Source organism: Aotus nancymaae, unplaced genomic scaffold (assembly GCF_030222135.1).
Source record: "Aotus nancymaae isolate 86718 unplaced genomic scaffold, 86718_ANA_hifiasm-v0.15.2.pri h1tg000020l, whole genome shotgun sequence".
Taxonomy (NCBI): Eukaryota; Metazoa; Chordata; class Mammalia; order Primates; family Aotidae; genus Aotus; species Aotus nancymaae.
In genome coordinates this window covers 18,792,899-18,816,213 of record NW_026988432.1, presented here as the reverse complement: position 1 = coordinate 18,816,213, position 23,315 = coordinate 18,792,899, and the positions used below count along the sequence as shown (strand labels likewise).

At 45.4% G+C, this 23,315-nt stretch overlaps 1 protein-coding gene across 14 annotated transcripts in view; it reads left to right on the top strand.

Moving 5' to 3' along the window:
* ZNF532 (zinc finger protein 532) overlaps window positions 1-23,315 on the top strand; it is a 132,242-nt gene that overhangs the window by 40,177 nt on the left and 68,750 nt on the right. For all 14 annotated transcript variants that reach the window (XM_012446440.2, XM_012446438.3, XM_021672033.2 and 11 more), the window contains one exon: window positions 17,123-19,485. In XM_012446440.2, coding sequence (XP_012301863.2) covers window positions 17,140-19,485 — 2,346 coding nt within the window. In that variant the 5' untranslated portion in view covers window positions 17,123-17,139. The remainder of the gene's footprint in view (window positions 1-17,122; window positions 19,486-23,315) is intronic.

Sequence of the window (23,315 nt, the reverse complement as noted above, 5' to 3'; positions counted from 1 at the left end):
TGTGTAATAACTCTGTGATACGGCTGTTACTATTAGTTCCCGTTTTGAAGATGAGGAAGTTGAAGCTCTTCCTTCAGGAGAACCTGAAGAATGGGTTCTTCATACTTGGCTAATGGAGATACCCAGAAGGGTAAGCCAAGAAGGAAAGCTGGGCTTGTAAAAAACACACGCAGAACCGCAGCTCATGGTTGGGGGCAGATTGTTTTGGGAATTTTGTGTGAGGCCAAGGAGTTTGGACTTAATTTGGAAGGTGATTCCAGGATTTTTCAGACTTTTTCTTTCTTTTTTTTTTTTTGAGATGGAGTTTTACTCTTTTTGCCCAGGCTAGAATGCAGTTGTGTGGTGTCAGCTCACCACAACCTCTGCCTCCTGGGTTCAAGCGATTCTCCTGCCTCTGCTTCCCAAGTAACTGGGATTACAGGTGCCTGGCACCATGCCCGGCTAATTTTTGTGTTTTTAGTAGTGATGGGGTTTCACCATGTTGGCCAGGCTGGTCTTGAACTCCTGACCTCAGGTGATCCACCTGCCTTGGCCTCCCAAAGTGCTGGAATTACAGGCTTGAGCTACTGTGCCCAGCAACTCCAGAATTTTTAATAGGAAGAGTGATAGCTATAATTAAAATGAATTTTAGAAAGATTTATCTGGAAATTCTGAATGAGAGGCTTTAGACGTGGAGAATAGAGCATTGGTCTCGGTGTGAGGTGAAATGGTCTGAAATAGACGACCGCCAGCGACGAGAAAGAGAGTGAGGCATATCTGCAACACAGTGCCAGGGAAGGTGGCAGGGCCTAGGGAGAATAATCGGAAGTCAGATTCTTTGTTTGAGAAAATAATGGTATTGAAAGACTGGAGTCCAGTATTGAGGAAGAGATGACGAATTTAGGTTAAGAAAGCGGAAATGGGTTGGGCACGGTGACTCACGCCTGTAATCCCAGCACTTTGGGAGGCCGAGGTGGGCAGATCATGAGGTCAAGAGATCGAGACCATCCTGGCCAACATGGTGAAACCCCATCTCTACTAAAAAAATACAAAAATTAGCTGGGCGTGGCGGCGTGCGCCTGTAGTCCCAGCTGCTCAGGAGGCTGAGGCAGGAGAATTGCTTGAACCCGGGAGGTGGAGGTTGCAGTGAGCCGAGATCACGCCACTGCACTCCAGCCTGGCACCTGGCAACAAAATAAGACTCTGTCTCAAAAAAAAAAAAAAGAAAGAAAGAAAGCTGAAATGGTTGTGGGACATCTGATTGTAAATACCTGTAAGGCACTTAAACGAGATATCTCAAGAAAAACAAAAATTAGATTTGAATCTCTCTGAAGTGAAGTGACTGGTTTGATGTGGGGGGTTTAGAGAATATAGTTTTAAAAAATCAGAAATCTGGAGTTTAAACCTTGGAGAATGTGTGCATTTATAGATTGCCCTTTAGAGATTTAAGGAATTTTCAGTCAACTGGGGACAGTTGAACTAACTTTTAAAAAATTTCTTTGCATGTCCTTCCTTAGTAATAATATTCTTTTTGCTTTTACTGTTCAATATGTTCGTCATATAAAAATTAAATGTGGTTGGCCATGGTGGCTCATGCTGGTGATCGCAGCACTTTGGGAGGCTGAGGCGGGCAGATTGCTGCAGCTCAGGGGTTTGAGACCTGCCTGGGCCACATGGTGAGACCTTGTATCTACAAAAAATACAAAAATTAATCAGGCATGCTGGTGTGCGCCTATAGTCCCAGCTACTTGGGAGGCTGAGGTGGAAGGATGGCTTGAGCCTAGGAGGAGGAAGCTGCGGTGAGCCGAGATCACACCACTGCATGCCAGCCTAGGCAACCTAGTGAGACCTTGTCTTAAAAAAAATAATAATTAATGTATATAGTTAAGATGGCAAATTTTATGTTTTATATGTTTTACCATGATTAAAAAAAGTTAAATGTACACCTGGCTATTTTTAAAGGGAAATAGTAGTTCCTATTATGGCTGTTAATTTTTAGAATTGAAAACCCAGGTATATTGCTGTTGTGGAAGGAAAGATTGGCATTGTTAGAAGATACCTGAAGGATGGTGAGAGAGAGAAATATTTCTTTCCATGTGACCCCTATAACCAAATTCTTAGGAGGGATCTATTTTTTTTTAAATAAGCTGTTATTTCATATATTCAATGATCAGTGGTCCAGTTGTCATGTTGCCTACCATTGGCCAAAAAGATAAACCAAACAAATCATTTATTATCTCCGACCATAGACTGAGGCTGGCTGTAGTCATGGAATATCATCTAATCATTTTGTGTGCAGAAAGCATAGGGAATTCAAACTCTTGAAAATTCTATTTCTTTTTATTTTTTGAGACTGAGTCTCACTGTGTCACTCAGGCTGGAGTATAGTGGCACGATCATGGCTCACTGCAACCTCCGCCTCCAGGGTTCAAGCAGTTCTTGTGCCTCAGCCTCCCAAGTAGCTGGCATTACAGGTGTGCGCCACCATGCCCGGCTAATTTTTTGTATTTTTAGTAGAGACAGGGTTTCACCATGTTGGCTAGTCTGGCCTTGAACTCCTGGCCTCAACTGATCTACCTGCCTCAGCCTCAGAAATTACTGGGACTACAGGCATGAACCACCATGCCCAGCCTGAAAATTCTATTTCTAGTAACCTGTGGTTTAAAAGTTGCTACATCATTTTGATTAGTCGATGACCTTGAGGCAGCTTACTGGTGAGGATAAAATGGAAAGCCAGTAACTACATATTATCCAGAGCTGTTAAACACTTTAGGAATGACTTTTTCTTTCAGGTAGCCTTTCACCAGCATTCTTTGGAAATAAAAAGATGTTAGTATACAATGCCTCATTCCAGCGAGATCTCCTCTGCATTTTCACACTCCCAGATTCTCCTTTTCTTTTTTTTTTTTTTGAGACAAGGTCTGGCTCTGTCACCCAAGCTGAAGTGCAATGGCATGATCATGCTCACTGCAGCCTCTGCCTCCAGGACTCAAGCCATCCTCCCACCCCAGCCTCCGGAGTAGCTGGGACCATGCCACCACACCCGGCTACATTTTGTATTTTTTGTAGAGACGAAGTTTTGCCATGTTCAGGCTGGTCTTAAACTTGTAAGCTCTCGGCTTCCCAACGTGCTGGATTAAAGGCGTGAGCCACCATGCCTGGCCGGCGTTCTGAACTATTCACTATTTCTAACAAACAAAAAGCAACAACTAAAGTCTGTGCCTTCTTTGGATTTCCTTAGCTTTTACCTATTGTCCCTTTTCTGTTCCAGGGATCCATCTAGGATATCACATTACATATTACATTTCATCTTCAGTCTTTTAATTGGCTGTGACCATTTCTCAGACTTCCCTTGTTTTTTTTTTTTTTTTAAAACAGATGAGGTTTCACTGTGTTGGTCAGTCTGGTCTCGAACTCTTGACCTCGTGATCCGCCCGCCTCAGCCTCCCAAAGTGCTGGGATTATAGATGTGAGCCAATGCACCCGGCCACTTCCCTTGTTTTTGATGACCTTGATAGTTATAAGGAATACTGGTCAGGGATGTTGGAGAAGGTCCCACCGCTGGGATTTGTCTGATGTTTCTCCTGTGGTCAGGCTGGGGTAGTGTGTCTCTTGGAAGAAGGTCTCAGAGGCAGCTTGCCATTCTCATCACATCCTGGGAACATACTGTGTGACTTACACAGTTGATGCTGTCCTTGACCACCTGGCTAAGGTTGTGTTCGTCAGGTTTCTTTCTCCACGGTAAAGTTGCTCTTTTTCTCCCCTTTCTATACTGTCCTCTTTGGTAGAAAGTCATTGAAGGGGTGGGGAGTTCCTCACTGCATAAGGGTGGGGTGGCTACATAAATTACTTTGGAACTTCTGCACAGGGATGGTTTGTGTATCCCATTTAGTTATTCCATCATTAATATCAGTATGCACTCATGGGTATTTATTTAATACTTTGGGTTATAACTCAATACTGCTGTATTTTGTTGCTCAGACTGTTCCAATTTTCCATGGGCTTCTGTGTCCCTTTGACACGCCCAGTGAGTATAGTTTTTTGGTTTTTTGGAGGCAAGGGGACATTCAGGTAGGTGCCTTTTCTGCCCAGTCATTGAATCTGCCATTTCTCCGAGGAGCCCCGGCGTTTTTCCATGGAGAATGCTGTGGGAAATGCCGCTCTGCACAGGATGTCTTCCTCACGTTCGTTCGGCTGTTGTCAGGCATCTGTGCTGGGGTCACCTTCTCCCATGACCTCACTTTCTCCTTTTTCCTATCTAATCTTTCCATAGATTGCCCAGCTCTGATTTTTACAGCTGTCAGATTTTTAGAAGACCAAGCTAATACAAAATTATTATTTCTTGAATGAGAAATTGGCTGCTCCTTTATGTGATATGAATTCCAGCGTTAATACTGCATAGGAATCTGGCTGTAAAGATTGAATTTGGATTGATGGTATTTTTGGTCTGTGATTTTTTTTATTACAGCGTCCAGGAACTTTACAGATTTATGAATCACAGTGAGATAATTAAAAACTTAAGTTAAATTTTAACAAAGACTCAAATCTCAGAGTTTTGCATTTCTATATCATTCTCTGGGCTCCCTTGGGAAACTCACTTGCGAGTTTCCTAAGGACCTGGAAAAGATGGCTCATAGGTCTCACTCACCTCCTCTTCCATCTATCTACAGAGGAGAGAGCCTCATGTTTTGCAGGGCACAGAGAAGCAGGGGTCCTTTCAGATATGACCATTTAGGCTGCTGCTACTGCTGCTGCTTATGAGAAGTTGTTTTTTTTTTTTTGGAGATGGAGTCTTGCTCTGTCACCCATGCTAGGGTGCAGTAGTATGATCTCGGCTCACTGCAACCTCCGCCTCCTGGATTCAAGCAATTCTCCTGCCTCAGCCTCCTGAGTAGCTGGGATTACAGGCATGTGCCACCACGCCCAGCTAAGTTTTGTATTTTTAGTAGAGATGGAATTTTACCATGTTAGCCAGGCTGGTCTCAAACTCCTGACCTTGTGATCTTCCCACCTTGGCCTTCCAAAGTGCTGGGATTACAGGCATGAGCAACTGCACCCGGCTGAGAAGTTTTATATACAGTGAAGTGTTATGTTGTGTAAATTCATAATTTTGTTGTTATTTGGGGGCTGCAGAGATCAGGAGGGCTCCGGATAGGATGGTCAGGCAGCTCTGCTTCCAGTCTAAGCATCTCTTCCATCTGCCTCCCAGGTTCTGACCTGGTAGATTGGTCATTTGTGCCTTAGCCTCTAATTCTGATCGCTGCCAAGGCTCACTCCCAGCCAGTGGGTTCTGTTATTGACAAGGTGAGCCCCTGAGCTTCCACAGGACTTCTACACTAGCCTCTCCCTGTAAGGATGATGCCCGCTTACCTTCTTTCCTTCTTTTGCTGAAAGCCACAATCTGACTAGGAAGGTTAATAAATAAGACCACCGCAGACTGTTCTCCCGAATGTGGTTCTGGCCAAATAGGTCTCCTGCCTGGTTGCAAGTCTCTTGTCTATGATTCTGAAATGAAAAGGGTAGGAATATGCTTTGACATTCTCTGACCACTGGTCACTCATTGTCTGAATGTTATGCTGTTTTGTGCTATACATTTAATTATGAAAGTCTCTCTCTAAATATCAGTAGTCCATGTCCCTGGGGTTGAGTGTATGCTGTTATCCTCATTTTTTAGGTGGAAAATTTTGGGACACAAAGAAGCTGGTGCTGGAATGGAATCATGCTGCCAGGGTGTTGTGCTCTCCCGCCTATTGTCTGTGTGTTGTGTAGCTGGGATGTTAAGTGCTCTTTTTCTTCATCAACATTTGTCCGTAGACAATTTATTTCAGGGAACTGTATAGATAGGCTTTTGTATGCTCTTGCTGATTAAAAATAGCAAGAGTGTAGATTGGTTAAGTTGTTTCACAGAGCTGAAATAAATAGGAAATTCATCAGCTTCCTCCATCTATTCATTCATCATTCATTGATTTCTTTTATAACTAGCAAAACAGGAGAAAAAGTAAACCTTCAAATAATATGAAAAGTGAAATATAATAAGGCATCTTTTTGTTGCCTTTGACATTAGCTAGTAAATATGAAGTTGGGGGACAAGATGCAGTAAAAGTAACTCTAATGCGTAATTTGCAAGAACAAAAGTTTTTGCAGCCTTTTGGGAAATCATTTTGGCATTTGTATTCATGGATCAGAACAAATGACCTGCAGTTAGATCAAAATTTAGTGACTACTGACATCCCTGTTTTCGGAGATTTGTAACACTCATTAGCATAATAGTGGCTCCTGCCTGAAAGATCTGTTTAACTGAGGAAAATCCAGCATTTGCTATATGCATTTCAGTCTTTTCCCTGTGAAAAACCTAATAACGTCCTACAGAACTAGTATCTGTGTTTTATGGTTTGTGAAATGTTGCCTGAAGTTTTTTTTTTTTTTTGGAGACGGAGTTTTGCTCTTGTTGCCCAGGCTGGAGTTCAATGGTGCAATCTTGGCTCACTGCAACCTCTGCCTCTTGAGTTCAAGTGATTCCCCTGCCTCAGCCTCCTGAGTAGCTGGGATTACAGGCATGGGCATGGATTGTAACCACGCCTGGCTAATTTTGTATTTTTAGTAGAGACGAGATTTCTCCATGTTGGTCAGGCTGGTCTTGAACTCCCGACCTCAGGTGATCCACCTGCCTCGGCCTCCCGAAGTGCTGGGATTACAGACGTGAGCCACTGCGCCTGGCCTGCCTGAAGATTTTTAGTGTTTTCCTAGAGAAGGTGAAGGTCATTGACAAAACAGAGGACTTAGAGGAACATGTTGAGAGGGAACATGAGAGTTTTAGTTTTAAGTTTGACCTAGTGTGGGGGAGAGCCAAGCAGAATATCATCCCAGCAATGGAAAGACGGCTCCTAAGGCAGAATTAAGGCTAAAGATAGAAACCTGTGTGTTCTGACCATTGTGACCATGGGAGTTGCTGAGGTTGCCATTGAACAAAGGTAGATAAAAAAGAGTCTGAAGGGACTCATGAAAAGAGAGAAGAGGAAGAGCCAGTGAGTCGGGAAAAGCCAAGGGAGCTCGAGGCAATGCTGTGGGGTCCGCGAGAGGAAAGGATGACCAGAAAATGAAATTCTGCAGAAAGGTCATGGGCAACATGAAAGGCAATCGGCAGCAAGAACAGGTGTGCGGATTGGGAATAGATTGTTGCTGGAGTGCTTTCTGGCTGTGAGACTCTACACAACTCAGTGACGGCATGCACTTTCATTTGGACCTAGGAGGAACGGCCACTCAGGGAGGTGACATGGCCACCTTAGGTCACTAGCTAATAGTAGGAAATAGGGCAGCAAGGATTTCATCTCCAAAGCTGTCTCCTTTGTATTATATCACATAGCCTGGGTTTTCCCTTGTTAACTTTTATTTTGAAATAATTTTAACTTAAAGTTTTGGCTGGGTGCAGTGGCTCACATCTGTAATCCCTGCGCTTTGGGATGCCAAGGTGGGACGATCATTTGAGCCCAAGAATAACCAGCCTAGGCAACATAGCAGGATTTACAGAGAGAGAGAGAGAGAGAGAGAGAGAGAGAGAGAGAAAAGTTGCAAAAATAGATAAGAGGATTTCTATGTACCCATTTACCCAACTTTCCTTAAAGCTCACATCTTGGGCCAGGCGCGGTGGCTCACGCCTGTAATCCCAGCACTTTGGGAGGCCGAGGTGGGTGGATCACGAGGTCAACAGATCGAGACCATCTTGGTCAACATGGTGAAACCCCGTCTCTACTAAAAATGCAAAAAAATAGCTGGGCATGGTGGCGCATGCCTGTAATCCCAGCTACTCAGGAGGCTGAGGCAGGAGAATTGCCTGAACCCAGGAGGCGGAGGTTGCAGTGAGCTGAGATCGCGCCATTGCACTCCAGCCTGGGTAACAAGAACAAAACTCCGTCTCAAAAAAAAAAAAAAAAAAGCTCACATCTTATGTAATTCTAACACTTGTGGAAATTAGAAAATTATCATTTATATAATACAACTAACTAGATTTCAGCAGTTTTCCTACTAGAGGATGGTGTTTGCACACTGTTCTTCGGCCTTACAGTGTACAGTCAGAATTTTGTTTCTCGAGCTGTTTAGGTTAGTTTTTTTCTTCCTTCACTCTTCAGTGCAGTCAGGTTATTTATTTGTAATACATTTAGGTTCTTGTCACAATTGGTCTTAACTTTGGACCCCCCTCCCATTCCTGGTTGATTTTTATTTTTAAGTTTTGTATTTGCACACAGTGTGAAATTCTCTAGGTTTTTTTTTTTTTTGGAGACAGAGTCTCACTCTGTTGTCCAGGCTGGAGTGCAATGGTGCAATCTCGGCTCACTGCAACCTCTGCCTTCTAGGCTGAAGTGATTCTCCTGTTTCAGCCTCCCGAATAGCTGGGATTACAGGCGTGCACCACCACGCCCGGCTAATTTTTATATTTGTGGTAGAGAGGAGGTTTCATCATGTTGGCCAGGCTGGTCTCGAACTCCTGACCTCAGGTGATCTGCCCACTTTGGCCTCCCAAAGTGCTGGGATTACAGGCATGAGCCACTGCGCCTGGCCTGAAATTCTCTAGGTTTTGACAGATGTACAGAAACATGTCTCCACTACCACATTTGTAATACAGAACTATTCCATGATCCCTAAAACTCTCTCTTTCAGCTTGGATTTTTTTTTTTTCAGAGACAGGGTCTTACTCTGTTCCTTAGGCTAGATTGCAGTGGCATGATTGTAGCTCACTGTAGCCTCGACGCCTGGGCTCAAGCAGTTGTCCTGCCTTGGCCTCCCGAAGTGTTGGAATGGCAGTCACCAGCCACCACGCCCAGCCTGGATTTGAATGGAGGTTTTGAGAGAGTGTGTTGTCAGAGGGCTGGGGAGATACTGGGAGGAGCAGGATATGTCCCAGTATTGGAGGGCTTGAGCCATGAAGGCCGCGTGGCAAGAGGACAGAGCACCAAGGGTTCCAGGGTAAGGCTGAGGGAGATCTCTCTATGCCACTAGGCAGATGGGATACGAATGACCCAAAATAGAAGGGAGGGACCAAGCTCACTGTGGAGGATCGGCTTGGCAAGGCCAGCAGTGGAGGTACAGGCAAGATTTGAAGGAAGGAAGCCATGGGAGACCTCTTGACTGGTGACTATTATTTTTTACTTAACCGCAGAAAGAAAAGAGGATGGAGTTTAGAAGAGGGAGAGATTGTAACATCTGCAGGCCACAGCCTCAGGCTAGTCAGGGTAGCTCAAGTCTGTAATCCCAGCATGTTGGGAGGCGAGGCTGGAGGATCACTTGAGGCCGGTTTGAGACCAGTCTGGGTGAGAGTGAGACCCTATTTCTACAACAGATAAGAAAAGAATTAACTGAGTGTGGCAGTGCATGTAAGGATCGCTTGAGCCCAGGACTTTGAGGCTGCAGTGAGCTGTGATCATGGCCCTACACTCCAGCCTGGGCAATAGCCAGGTCCCGTGTCAAAGAAAAGAAAAGAAACAGCCTTTGCCTCTTGGCAGGCTGGGCGTTAATAAGGAAAAACAAAAAGGATTGCAGCACTAAATGACACCGAGGACCTGCCACGGGCACACCCTGACTTTCCCTGGAGCCCTGGAAAAAGCAAAGGAGCTCTCACTGTAGCTGAGCTTTCGTTTTGACCCAGGAGAGCTTGGAGTTGGGGAGCTAGCTTCCTTAGAGAGCTGTGATTCGAGAAGTAGGCTGAGCAAGGGAGGTTGAGCTTTCAGAGAAGGCCAAGGTTTATAGGGACAGGGACTTTCCCTTAGTTGCTTCTGATGTGCGAGGGTGGAGCGGGGAGCCAACTTTTATAACCTTGAGGGAGAAGTGTGGAATAATAACTGCAGGGAAGGGCTGGGGATGGCTTCATTCTGTATTTCCCCAGGTCATGCCCTGGTTCATGGCGTTAGTGACTCCTGTGTTCATATTTCCAGAAGCAGTTTGAATTTCAGATCAGGAAATCTGTTGTTTTTCAGATCAGGAATATCAAGTGTTAACTGAAGAAGAAGACATACTACCTTGAGCAAAGTATTTGTCTATCCGTGATTGGTATCATCAGGTTTAAGGAAACCATTAATATCTGTTTTGGATGATAGCAACTATATTTGCTAATTTCTTGTTAATTCACACAGAATTAACAAAACACGCATTCTGTTCTTTGACCGTGCATACAAACTGTATTTGTACACTGTTACCCTGGTGTAGGCTGCTTAGAAAATGAAGCTCTTCTGCTGAGAGGGGCAGCGTGATCAGGGTGCCCAGCAGTGCTGACGGGTGAGAGGGTCGAGGCGAGTTGTTGGTGTCCCATTGTGTCAGCTTTCTTCCCTGTGGCCGGAGAGGAACCTTTAGACCTACAAGGTACTCTGGGCTGCCCGTCTGGACTTAATCAGGGTCTGACTAGTGTGGAAGCTAAAGATAAAATGAAACTTTTCTTTGGCATTTTGTCACTGGCATGGGACCTTCAGATGGCAAGTAATTAAGAGATTCCATAGCTTTTTTTCTTTCTTTCTTTTTTTTCCCCGAGACTGAGTATTGCTCTGTTGCCTACGCTGGAGTGCAGTGGCAGGATCTTGGCTCACTGCAACCTCTGCCTCCTGGGTTCAAGCAATTCTCCTGCCTCAGCCTCCCGAGTAGCTGGAATTCCAAGTGTCCACCACACCCAGCTGATTTTTGCATTTTTGGTAGAGACGGGGTTTCACTATGTTGGCCAGTGTGGTCTCAACCTCCAGACCTCAAGTGATCTGCCTGCCTTGACCCCCCAAAGTGCTGGGATTACAGGCATGAGCTACTGTGCCTGGCCAGCTTTTTTTTGTAATTGCTTATTTTCCCTTTACACACTTTTTCGTGTGTGTGTATGTGTGTGTCTGCATGTATGCTATTTTTTTGAAATCTGAGAATGTGCCATATTTGGGGACTCAGTCTCTCCCATCCCTGACTTCCTAGAGAGAAGCAGTGAACCAGAGCAGCTGCTCCAGAGGTGCAGCTGGTCAGATTTTTTTTTTTAAAAGTTGGCCCCGGCCGGGCGCGGTGGCTCACGCCTGTAATCCCAGCACTTTGGGAGGCCGAGGTGGGTGGATCACGAGGTCAAGAGATCGAGACCATCCTGGTCAACATGGTGAAACCCCGTCTCTACTAAAAATACAAAAAATTAGCTGGGCATGGTGGCGCGTGCCTGTAATCCCAGCTCCTCAGGAGGCTGAGGCAGGAGAATTGCCTGAACCCAGGAGGCGGAGGTTGCGGTGAGCCGAGATCGCGCCATTGCAGTCCAGCCTGGGTAACAAGAGCGAAACTCCGTCTCAAAAAAAAAAAAAAAAAAAAAAAAAAGGTTGACCCCAAAGCCGACCCCTGTCCCCAGCTGTTTTAGGAAGAGTGAAGAAGCATGAGGCTGACCTGCGTAGCTGAACCAACGTGGTGTTTGGAATGGAAATGCACTGAGAACATAGGTTTTCCTGATATTTAATTAAGATTGAAGTGGAATAAAAGCGGCAAAAGGTAGGTTGGAAGAGAGGAGACGAAGCCTTCCCCTGCCCTCCCCTGCCCTCTCCTGCCCTCTCCTCCCCTGCCTTCCCCTCCCCTGCCCTCTCCTCCCCTGCCCTGCCCTCCCCTCCCCTCCCCTGCCCTCTCCTCCCCTGCCCTCCCCTCCCCTCCTCTCCTTTTTTTTTTTTTTTGGAGACAGAGTCTTGTTCTGTCGCCAGGCGCCAGGCTGGAGTACAGTGGCGCAATCTTGGCTCACTACAATCTCCGCCTCCCGGGTTCAAGCAATTCTCCTGCCTCAGCCTCCCTAGTAGCTGGGACTACAGGCACATGCCACCACGCCCAGCTAATTTTTGTATTTTTTAGTAGAGACGGGGTTTCACCATGTTGGTCAGGATGGTCTCAATCTCTTGACCTCGTGATCCGCCCACCTTGGCCTCTCAAAGTGCTGGAATTACAGGCGTGAGCCACCGCGCCCGGCCCCTCCCCTCCTTTTTCTTTGGTGGAGGAGATATGTGAAGAGCCTTGGAAATTCTCAAAATATAAGAGATTAGTGATGAGGCTGAGCTAAGGTTTGCATAATGGGATAATGGGAAGAGCAAGAATTTGAATGTAGGTGGCCAAGAGAAGTCAATCCCTGTGTTTCTTGAAGATGTCTAAAAACTGCAGATCCTAGCTAGATTCATTTTCTAAGAGGAGGAAATTAAATTTGAAACATTACATAATATAAACATATGTTATAAGAACATGTTATATTTGAAGGAAAGATAGGAAGGATGAAAACATGCTAGATCCATTCATTTATTGAATTACTTCTTTTGGGCCAGGCGCAGTGGCTCACACCTGTGATCCTGGCACTTTGGGAAGCTGAAGCAAGAGGATTGTTTGAGCTCAGGAGTTTGAGACCAGCCTGGACAGCATAGTGAGACACTATCCTAAAAGAAAGAAAAGAAATATACATGCATATATATATGTGTGTGTGTGTGTGTGTGTGTGTATGTGTGTGTGAATTATTTCTTTAAAAATTCAATGGAATTAAAAAAAGACACATTGAAGGGCCTCATTGATGAGATAGTGCTAGAAAATAGGGACTGGGAATCCCAAAGCAGACCTTGTATTTTTACAGTTGTTTTATGGGAAGCCTTTATAATGCTGTGAGGATGGCCAGTGGACTTTGATTTGTTTTTCTCTAAGTAGGACTGTTATGATATAGAGTGTTGATTTTCATTAGGGGAAATGTTAGTTTCCCTGTTAAATAGGGAACCAGCGTTTTCACAGGTCAGATGAGGCAGACCTTGGCTGGATTTGGGCATCTTTCTTTTTGGGAATTATTTAAAGTTGGGATTCAGTGGTTAGTTTGTGCCTGTGCCTTTAATATTGACATTCTCTAGTTGGAAATTGGGAAACCAACAATTTTTTCATTGCAAAGAAAGAATTTTTTTTTGTTACAAAGTACGAAAAGTATGATTAAGAGGTAAATAGGTTTTTCTTAAGTTTTTCTTTTGACTTCATAACTTTTGTCTTCTGCCAACAAAGATGAAATATCTTTTTATACTTCTAAGAGGCTTTGAGTAGGAAAGGAAATGTTTTATCTCTGTGTCATAGGAGAAAATAAAGTGATCATGTGACAGACCTGAATTCTTTCAGTTTCCTTTTTTGTAAACAGGTCTAGCATTTTTTCCCCTCAGATATTGTTGATGTCTTTGGGTGAAAGCACATTATACATTAAACACAAATGCTATTAGTGAATTCTAGGTCATTTATGTAGGGTTTACTTTTAAATTAAAAGACCATTGGCTGGACTTGGTGGCTCATGCCTGTAATCCCAGCACTTTGGGAGACCGAGGTGGTCGGATCATGAGGTCAGGAGTTCGAGACCAGCCTGGCCAACGTGTTGAAACTCCATGTCTACTAAAAATAAAAAAAATTAGCCGTGCGCGGTGGAGCGCGCCTGTGATCCCAGCTACTCAGGAGGCTGAGGCAGGAGAATCGCTTGAACCCGAGAGGCAGAGGTTGCAGTGAGCCAAGATTGCGCCTCTGCACTCCAGCCTGGGTGGCAGAGCAAGACTCTGTCTTGGAAAAAATAAAATAAAATAAAATAAGAGACCATTATTGCCTTTGAAGGGAGATGTATTTTATAGGGCATAAGTGAAAGACATTGTTAAAATAACTAAAGCTAATTCTGTTTGAAATTCAAACTGTTGAAGGAAAGGGAAGCTAAAATGAGATCATTCTATTTTATCTTTTAAAAGAGAGGACTGAGATTTATTTTTGTAATGTTTTTAAGCAAAAGAATCTATTTTTAAGACAGTAGTACTTAGGAATTGGGGTGGAAAATGAAGAAAACTTTCAGGCATAAACATTCCTCTTTGTATTCAATATAACTGAGAAACGAAGTGGGAGTTAGACATTTTTTTCCCCTCCACGTGGCACACTTGCTCTTGCCTTCCAGAATGTGAGAAGGGAAAGGGTAATAGGACAATGTGATTGTGGGTATGAAAAACATTCCTATAAACCAAAAAAGAAGTGTGAAGTTACAGAGAGCGATATCCATTCCATTAGTTATACAGCCCTGGAGAGGGAAGTCCACTTGCCACAGTGATCTCGGATTTCAGACAACACCATGCACTTTCATGGCTGCTGCGCTCAGGCTTTAAAAATCGTCCTTTATGCATTTTCAGCTTAACGTTGGGCTTCCTGCAGGTGAACTAGGATGGCTGACTCACTTTTTAAACTACCGTCAGCTCACTTTGACCTCTTCACCACATCCCACTGCTTCACGCCGGGCTTCCCCACAGTCCCCAAGAGAAGAGTACAAACCTTAGGTGGAGTAGAGGGATGGGGACAGGGTGCACTGGATCGCTGTGGAGAGAGAGTTGCTTCTCAACCCCTTTGAGGAGTTTGCGGGCGTGGGAGTTCCTCTCTGGGGCCTTCTAGACCTTAACTCTGCTTTAGCTGGGCAGATGGGAAAACATAGGGGTGGTGTGGAGGACGGCAAGCTAGCCTTGACTCAGGGATTCAGTATGGCTGCTGTGCACGTGTTTAAAATCAGGAGGTCCCTGTATGTATAACAGCAGAAAAAGGTGAGAAGAGCCTATTAACCCTCCCTGGGTTCATAAGCATATCAGACGGTAGCACTGCTGACCATCCAGTTTTGTTTCACGTGGCGACCTTTCCTCATTCTTGTGATTGTATGTTCTGGGCCTCCCACCCACTGTGTATTTGAATTATGTCTTACCTTCTCTTTGTTCCTGAACCGACTGCCCTCTGGGATGAACAGTGTGAAACTGTATGAAGTCTTTTGCTCACCAAAATCATAAAGAGAGGGCAAATGACACAGATCCTGTGGAGCTCTAAAGAAAGGGTAGAGGGACTAGGGCAGAGCCCTACTACCATGGGGACTTCGAGAACCTGTGCCCATGCTTTGCATAAGTTAAAAATCCACTTTTCAGGCCCTTTCAACCCTGGTGGGGCAGGGGGTGGTGTCTTGAGTTTTCTATTAGCAGTGACCTCCAACTTTAGATCAGCACGGCTGGTGAGGACAGATCACAGGGCTGCTCTGCTGATGGCAGCTTTATTGTGAGAATTCCCTTTCCAACACCAGAATGATGGATGGAAACGAGTGGTGACGTTCAGGGATTATTTGTAAGTGGGTGGATTTTTACTTGGATATAGTGCCTGACAGATGGCTTTTTCATTCCCCACATTTTGCAGTTTAAATGTTCAATTTCATTTAAAAAACAAAATCATAATCACAAACTTTCCTACTGGGTCAGACTTCCCATAGATACTTGTGCGTCAGTATCCCTTTAGGTGTCATCGTTTTATTTCCTGTGTACTTTCTGCATTGGTGGTAGTTTGGTGCTGGGGGTGTGTTACTCCCTGTCTGTGTCCGCAAGTGCTCCTCTGAGAGAAGTGTGGTCACAGAGAGTTTTCTCTAGGCCGAGTAAGCCATCGAAGGAAAAGCACGTGTGACTTCTTCAGCTTGGTACTAACCGAGATAGGTGTGAATAGAAGCAGATTTATTCTTCAGCTCCCTCAAACCCTAAGTGTTGATTTCGTCTTCAGCAGTAGTTTTTCCTAACCAGATTCTTCAGTATTTGGATGTGTCCCCAGAGTGAGTTAATACGCTGAGGGTCTTAGCAGCTGTTGATGGATTTGTGGTTTATATGAGTTTTTTCAGGCATGTATATTCTCACTGAGTAGAAATTCTCCCTTGACCCTGGAATAGTTACTTTTATTAGGAATGTGTGATCTTTTATAGATTGTACAAGAAAAAAATCATTAAGTGTTTCAATAAAATGTGGAAGGAAACACCGTGTCAGGGACCAGTAAAGCAGATTTGAAGGAAGGATAATAACATAGTAAATAGCGAAGAGCAGAGTCTGTCTAGGGACATGCGTCTGTAAATGGGCTAGGCGAATTCTTCCGCTGAGAGTCGCCTGAAGTCAGCTGCTACCCTCTGCCCTTCTGACTGACTGCTGCTTGCTTGATTCCTCTTTCTCTTCTCTTGCTCTCCCTTCTCCCCTCTTCCCTCTTTGCTTTCCTTCGCTTCCTGGCTGTTTGCCTCCACTGCAGAAGGAACAGATCCAAGAGATCCCCTCATTTCCTGAGGGCCCCAGAGCTAGCGGGTGACAGAGCTGTGTCCAGTCCTGGTTTTCTGTTCTAAATCTAGTGCCCTGACTTGGTGTTCCGTTAATTATTTGGCATTTATGCTAGAAAGGTGAGTGGCACTTTGCCTGTCCTCAGGTGGCTTACAGGCCGGTCTGTAAGAGGAGACAAGTGTACACACACACTGGAATAGAGACCAGGAAACAGTAGAGTCCCAGGAAGGGGGGCTCGGGGGTCCAGGGAGCAGAACATGTCCCCTACAGCGGAGGCTTTATCTGCCCCACAATCACTTGTTCTCTGCAGGTGGGGGGAAGGGCCCCTTTTAAAGACCCTCAGGCACTGCATGTATCTGTATAGCCTTCATGCTTAGTAACGGCTGTGTCCATCCATTTTTCTATAACTCTCTGTCTTCTATCTGAGAGTGTTTCTTTTTTAACAAACCTAATAGGGAAAGTTAGTTAGGGTTAAATAAAAATGGATGGAATCAGCTCCTTAGGGTTTTTTTTTTTTAAATAAGTCCCAAGTGGAGGTTATGAGCAGATATCCTGTGGTGGGTGTGGATGCTCGTTTCTTTTTTCTGTAGGTGAATATTGAAATCTGTAATTGGCTGTTTTGATTGTGGCATGTTTCTTTTAATATGGTATCCCAAATCTGATGGTGACTGTGATAGTGATAATTTTGCCAGCAGGATTAAATACTGTCAAGATCAAAATATGTTTGGAAGTAGCTTTTTATGAAATTGACACATTTTCTAGTTGCCACACCAGAACCTGTTTTTCTAGACTACAGCAGGTTCAATCAACTTCATTCTTGTTAGCTGGGAGCCACGCTGGTAACACTGTACTACAGTATGGAGGGATTACTTTTGAAGCTAAAATTATATAGGTCTTATATTTTCTTGATGTTTGTTCACTTGGACTCAGGGTTTCCTAGTTATTGTAAATGCAGTTGCTACCATGCTCTTTCTTGGAAATCATCGTTATGTTAGTGCGATGTATATAGGGGTTTTATCTCATCGTGAGGAAATACCAATTACTGATGGAACTATTTTCTGCTCATTTAACAGAACATCTGCTCAAATTCATGACCATGGGGGATATGAAGACCCCAGACTTCGATGACCTCCTGGCAGCATTTGACATCCCGGATATGGTCGATCCTAAAGCAGCTATTGAGTCTGGACATGATGACCACGAAAGCCACATGAAGCAGAACGCTCACGGAGAGGATGACTCCCATGCGCCGTCATCTTCTGACGTGGGCGTCAGCGTTATCGTCAAGAACGTTCGGAACATCGACTCTTCCGAGGGCGGGGAGAAGGACGGCCACAATCCCACCGGCAATGGCCTGCATAATGGGTTTCTCACAGGGTCCTCCCTCGACAGTTACAGTAAAGATGGAGCGAAGACCTTGAAAGGAGATGTGCCTGCCTCTGAGGTGACTCTGAAAGACGCGACGTTCAGCCAGTTTAGCCCAATCTCCAGCGCTGAAGAGTTTGATGACGACGAGAAGATCGAGGTGGATGACCCCCCTGACAAGGAGGACGTGCGGTCAAGCTTCAGATCGAACGTGTTGACGGGGTCGGCTCCCCAGCAGGACTTCGATAAGCTGAAGGCACTTGGCGGGGAGAACTCCAGCAAGACTGGACTCTCTACATCAGGCAATATGGAGAAAAACAAAGTTGTTAAGAGAGAAGCAGAAGCCAGTTCTATAAACCTGAGTGTTTATGAACCTTTTAAAGTTCGAAAAGCAGAGGATAAATTGAAGGAGAACTCTGACAAGGTGCCAGAAAACAGAGTCCTGGATGGGAAGCCGAGCTCTGAGAAGATCGACAGCAACCTGCCCGGCATCGCGCCGTCAAAGACAAAGTCGTCCTCCAAGCTCTCGTCCTGCATCGCTGCCATCGCGGCTCTTAGCGCTAAAAAGGCGGCTTCAGACTCCTGCAAAGAACCAGTGGCCAATTCGAGGGAATCCTCCCCGTTACCAAAAGAAGTAAACGACAGTCCGAGAGCCGCCGACAAGTCTCCTGAATCCCAGAATCTCATTGACGGGACCAAGAAACCATCCCTAAAGCAACCCGATAGTCCCAGAAGCATCTCAAGTGAGAACAGCAGCAAGGGGTCCCCCTCCTCTCCTGCAGGGTCCACACCAGCAATCCCCAAAGTCCGCATAAAAACCATTAAGACGTCTTCTGGGGAGATAAAGAGAACGGTGACCAGGGTATTGCCAGAAGTGGATCTTGACTCTGGGAAGAAGCCTTCTGAGCAGACGGCGTCCGTGATGGCCTCTGTGACATCCCTTCTGTCATCTTCAGCATCAGCCGCCGTCCTTTCCTCTCCTCCCAGGGCGCCTCTCCAGTCGGCAGTCGTGACCAATGCAGTTTCCCCTGCGGAGCTCACCCCCAAACAGGTCACAATCAAGCCTGTGGCCACTGCTTTCCTCCCAGTGTCTGCTGTGAAGACGGCAGGATCCCAAGTCATTAATTTAAAGCTCGCTAACAACACCACGGTGAAAGCCACGGTCATATCTGCTGCCTCTGTCCAGAGCGCCAGCAGCGCCATCATTAAAGCCGCCAACGCCATCCAGCAGCAAACTGTCGTGGTGCCGGCATCCAGCCTGGCCAACGCCAAACTCGTGCCAAAGACTGTGCACCTTGCCAACCTTAACCTTCTGCCTCAGGGTGCCCAGGCCACCTCTGAACTCCGCCAAGTGCTAACCAAACCTCAGCAACAAATAAAGCAGGCAATAATCAATGCAGCAGCCTCGCAGCCCCCCAAAAAGGTGTCTCGAGTGCAGGTGGTGTCGTCCTTGCAGAGTTCTGTGGTGGAAGCTTTCAACAAGGTGCTGAGCAGTGTCAATCCAGTCCCTGTTTACATCCCAAACCTCAGTCCTCCTGCCAATGCAGGGATCACGTTACCGACGCGTGGGTACAAGTGCTTGGAGTGTGGGGACTCCTTTGCACTTGAAAAGAGTCTGACCCAGCACTACGACAGACGGAGCGTGCGCATCGAAGTAACGTGCAACCATTGTACAAAGAACCTCGTTTTTTACAACAAATGCAGCCTCCTTTCCCATGCCCGTGGGCATAAGGAGAAAGGGGTGGTAATGCAATGCTCCCACTTAATTTTAAAGCCAGTCCCAGCAGATCAAATGATAGTTTCTCCGTCAAGCAATACATCCACTTCATCTTCTACTCTTCAAAGCCCTGTGGGAGCTGGCACACACACTGTCACAAAAATTCAGTCTGGCATAACTGGGACAGTCATATCGGCTCCATCAAGCACTCCCATCACCCCAGCCATGCCCCTAGACGAAGACCCCTCCAAACTGTGTAGACATAGTCTAAAATGTTTGGAGTGTAACGAAGTCTTCCAGGACGAGACGTCGCTGGCTACACATTTCCAGCAGGCTGCAGATACGAGTGGACAAGTAGAGTATCATTTAAATTTTGGTGTTTCAGTGATGAGTCTGTAGGCGTGAGTGCTTGATAAGATGCCCTTGATTTTAGGATGGGAACGCAGTGAAATGGATGTGTGTGTGTGCGTGTGCACGTGCGTGTATATGCGTGCATGCCTGTGCGGCCAGGCACGTAATCCAGTAAGGATTGTTTTCATAGAATAGAAACAATTAGCTGGGGACACGGTAGTGGTGGCGGTGGTGGTAGCAGTAGTGGTAGCGGCGGTGGTGGTGGTGGTGGCGGCGGCGGTGGCGGCGGTGGCGGCAGTGGCATGTGCCCGTTGTCCCAGCTATACTTGGGAGAGTGAGGTGGGAAGATTGCTTGAGCCCAGGAGTTTGAAGCTGCAGTGAGCTGTGATTGAGCCACTGCACTGTAGCCTGGCATTGGAGCGAGATCATATCTCTTAAAAAAAAAGAATAGCAACAATGTTGAAACATGGATCTTATTTTAATAAAATAGGTTTTTTTGGGGGAAGATAATATATGTGTACTAGTTGAGTTGTGGAACTTTACATTTTGGTAATCGTTTGGTCATTGGAATGTATGTTGAAAGCCTGAGATTGAGCTGATTGTAGTATCATCCCATTGTATGAACTGTTCAAATCAGGCTTTGTCATCAGAGATCCTGACTTATTGGCGATTTTGATATTTAGAAAAATATTTACTATTATTTATCTGCTGGCAGCTCTACTGAGCTTATTGTTTATAATGCTGATCTGTCTTTTACAGTGAAGCGTATTTATCAGTACCCATTTCTGTGGCATGCCTACTTACTTAAGATGGTGGTCCAGATGTACATTCAGTAATACCCTTCACTGCAGTGAATTTAAGCCACAAACGGCAAACCCACCTCCGCTTAGCTAGAATACCTTTGTATGTGTTTGCAGTTTTTGTTTTGTAGTGGAGTGCAGGTCAGTATCGGTGAACTACATTTCACAGTGGGCGTCAATCAGCCTTTCATCTCCATCATTTGCTACTTCATGAGGCAACTTTTAGCTAATAGACAAATGTATTTATCGTAAATATATGATACTATTGTTTGGAAGTAATTAGACATGTTGAATGAAATAAATTCCAGTTAGACCATGTGACGTATTGTCCAAACCAGAAAACTTGTGAAATTTGGCTGGGCCCAGTGGCTCACGCCTGTAATCCCAGCACTTTGGGAGACGAGACAGGTGCATTGTCTGAGGTCAGGAGTTCGAGACCAGCCTGGGCAACATGGTGAAACCCGGTCTATACCAAAAATGCAAAGCATTAGCCAGGCTTGGTGGCGCATGCCTGTCGTCCCAGCTACTTGGGAGACTGAGTTGGGAAGATCGCTTGAGCCTGGGAGGTGGAGGTTACAACAAGCTGAGATCACGCTACTGCACTCCAGTCTCAGGTGACAGAGCAAGACCCTGTCTGTCGCCTGCCCCCTCAACCAAAAAAAATTGTGAAATTCCAAGGGAGCACTAGTTTGAGCTAATACACTCTGCCCCTCAAACATCTCTTTATAGAGATTTAGCAGGAAACTGGGCTTTCCTTTTTCCTCCTCTAATATTTTGTTAATTAGGATGTTTATGCTACAGTTGAGAAGTTTGGTACTATCTTGGTGATTAATTCCTCAAGGGTAATTACTGGGTTAAGTTCTTTGTAGCATTTTGAGTTTGGGGAACAAAAGATCAAGACTACCCCGGTATTTTTTTCTCTGGTTTTTCAGTTTAGTGGAAATGGAAGCAGTAAAGAGTTTTGACAGTATTCTTGCAGGTTTGAATGTTAAATGTTTCATTGGCTCTGGCAGTAAAATGCTCAAGAAAACAGGAAAGCAGAGACTTAGTTCAAGAAGGCCGTGATGGCGCCAGCTTTTGACCTATTCCAGTGGTGATGCCTGGGTCCTGTCTACGTGGATATCCTCCCATCTTGACACCACTTCATCCAAAGGATAATCTTTCTTTTCAGCCTAACAGGATGCAAGTAAGAAAGGGTAAAAAGCTGAAAACCCTTTCTTCAGTGATATTGTCCTTTTGTCTCGTGTCCGTGTCTGCTGGGTGGACTATGTAGAGTGGTCGGCTGTGTTCTGGCTTAGGAGGGTTCTCACTAGGAGCTGAGCGCTCTGTATCTGGCCTTTGGAGCTACCCTCAGATGTGTCTGTCTCAGTTCTCCTTCTCTGAGAGCAAGGAAGGGCTTGGCCAGGTGGGTAAGAATTTTCTTCTTCCCTGCATTTCCCTAGTTTTTATTTTATTTTTATTTTTGTGAGACCTCTTGTCGCCCAGGCTGGAGTGCAGTGGCGCAATCTCAGCTCACCACAACCTCAGCTCACCGCAACCTCCGCCTCCCAGGTTCAAGCGATTCTCCTGCCTTAGCCTCCTGAGTAGCTGGGATTACAGGCGTCCACCACCATGCCCAGCTAATTTTTGGTATTGTTAGTAGAAATGGGGTTTTACCATGTTGGCCAGGCTGGTCTTAAACTCCTGACCTCAGCTGATCTACCCACCTCAGCCTCCCAAAGTGCTGGGATTACAGGTGTGAGCCACTGAGCCTGGCTGTTTTTGTTCTTTCTTTCTTCCTTTATTTTATTTTATTTTTTTGAGACAGAGTTTTGCTCTCGTTACCCAGGCTGGAGTGCAATGGCGCGATCTCGGCTCACCACAACCTCTGCCTCCTGGGTTCAGGCAATTCTCCTGCCTCAGCCTCCTGAGTAGCTGGGATTACAGGCATGCGCCACTATGCCCAGCTAATTTTTTGTATTTTTAGTAGAGACGGGGTTTCACCATGTTGACCAGGATGGTCTCGATCTCTTGACCTCGTGATCCACCCACCTCAGCCTTCCAAAGTGCTGGGATTACAGGCTTGAGCCACCGTGCCCGGCCTTATTTTATTTTTTTTTAATTGCATTTTAAGTTTTGGGGTACATGTGAAGAACATGCAAGACTGTTGCATAGGTACACACATGGCAGTGTGGTTTGCTGCCTTCCTCCCCATCACCTATATCTGGCATTTCTCCCCATGCTATCTCTCCCCAACTCCCCACCCCCCACTGTCCCTCCCCTATTTCCCCCCGACAGACCCCAGTGTGTGATGCTCCCCTCCCTGTGTCCATGTGTTCTCATTGTTCAACACCCACCTATGAGTGAGAACATGCAGTGTTTGATTTTCTGTTCTTGTGTCAGTTTGCTGAGAATGATGGTTTCCCGGTTCATCCATGTCCCTACAAAGGACACGAGCTCATCGTTTTTGATGGCTGCATAGTATTCCATGGTGTATATGTGCCACATTTTCCTTGTCCCGTCTATCATCAGTGGGCATTTGGGTTGGTTCCAGGTCTTTGCTATTGTAAACAGTGTTGCAGTGAACATTCATGTGCATGTGCCCTTATAGTAGAACGATTTCTAATCCTTTGGATATATACCCAGTAATGGGATTGCTGGGTCAAATGGAATTTCTGTTTCTAGGTCCTTGAGGAATCGCCACATTGTCTTCCACAATGGTTGAACTAATTTACGCTCCCACCAACGTGTGGGAAGTGTAAAAAGTAGGAACTGTAAATAGGAAGTGTAAATAGGAACTGTAAAAGTGTTCCTATTTCTCCACATCCTCTCCAGTATCTGTTGTCTCCAGATTTTTTAATGATCGCCATTCTAACTGGCGTGAGATGGTATCTCAATGTAGTTTTGATTTGCATTTCTCTAATGACCAGTGATGATGAGCGTTTTTTCATATGTTTGTTGGCCTCATATATGTCTTCTTTTGTAAAGTGTCTGTTCATATCCTTCGCCCACTTTTGAATGGGCTTGTTTGTTTTTTTCTTGTAAATCTGTTTT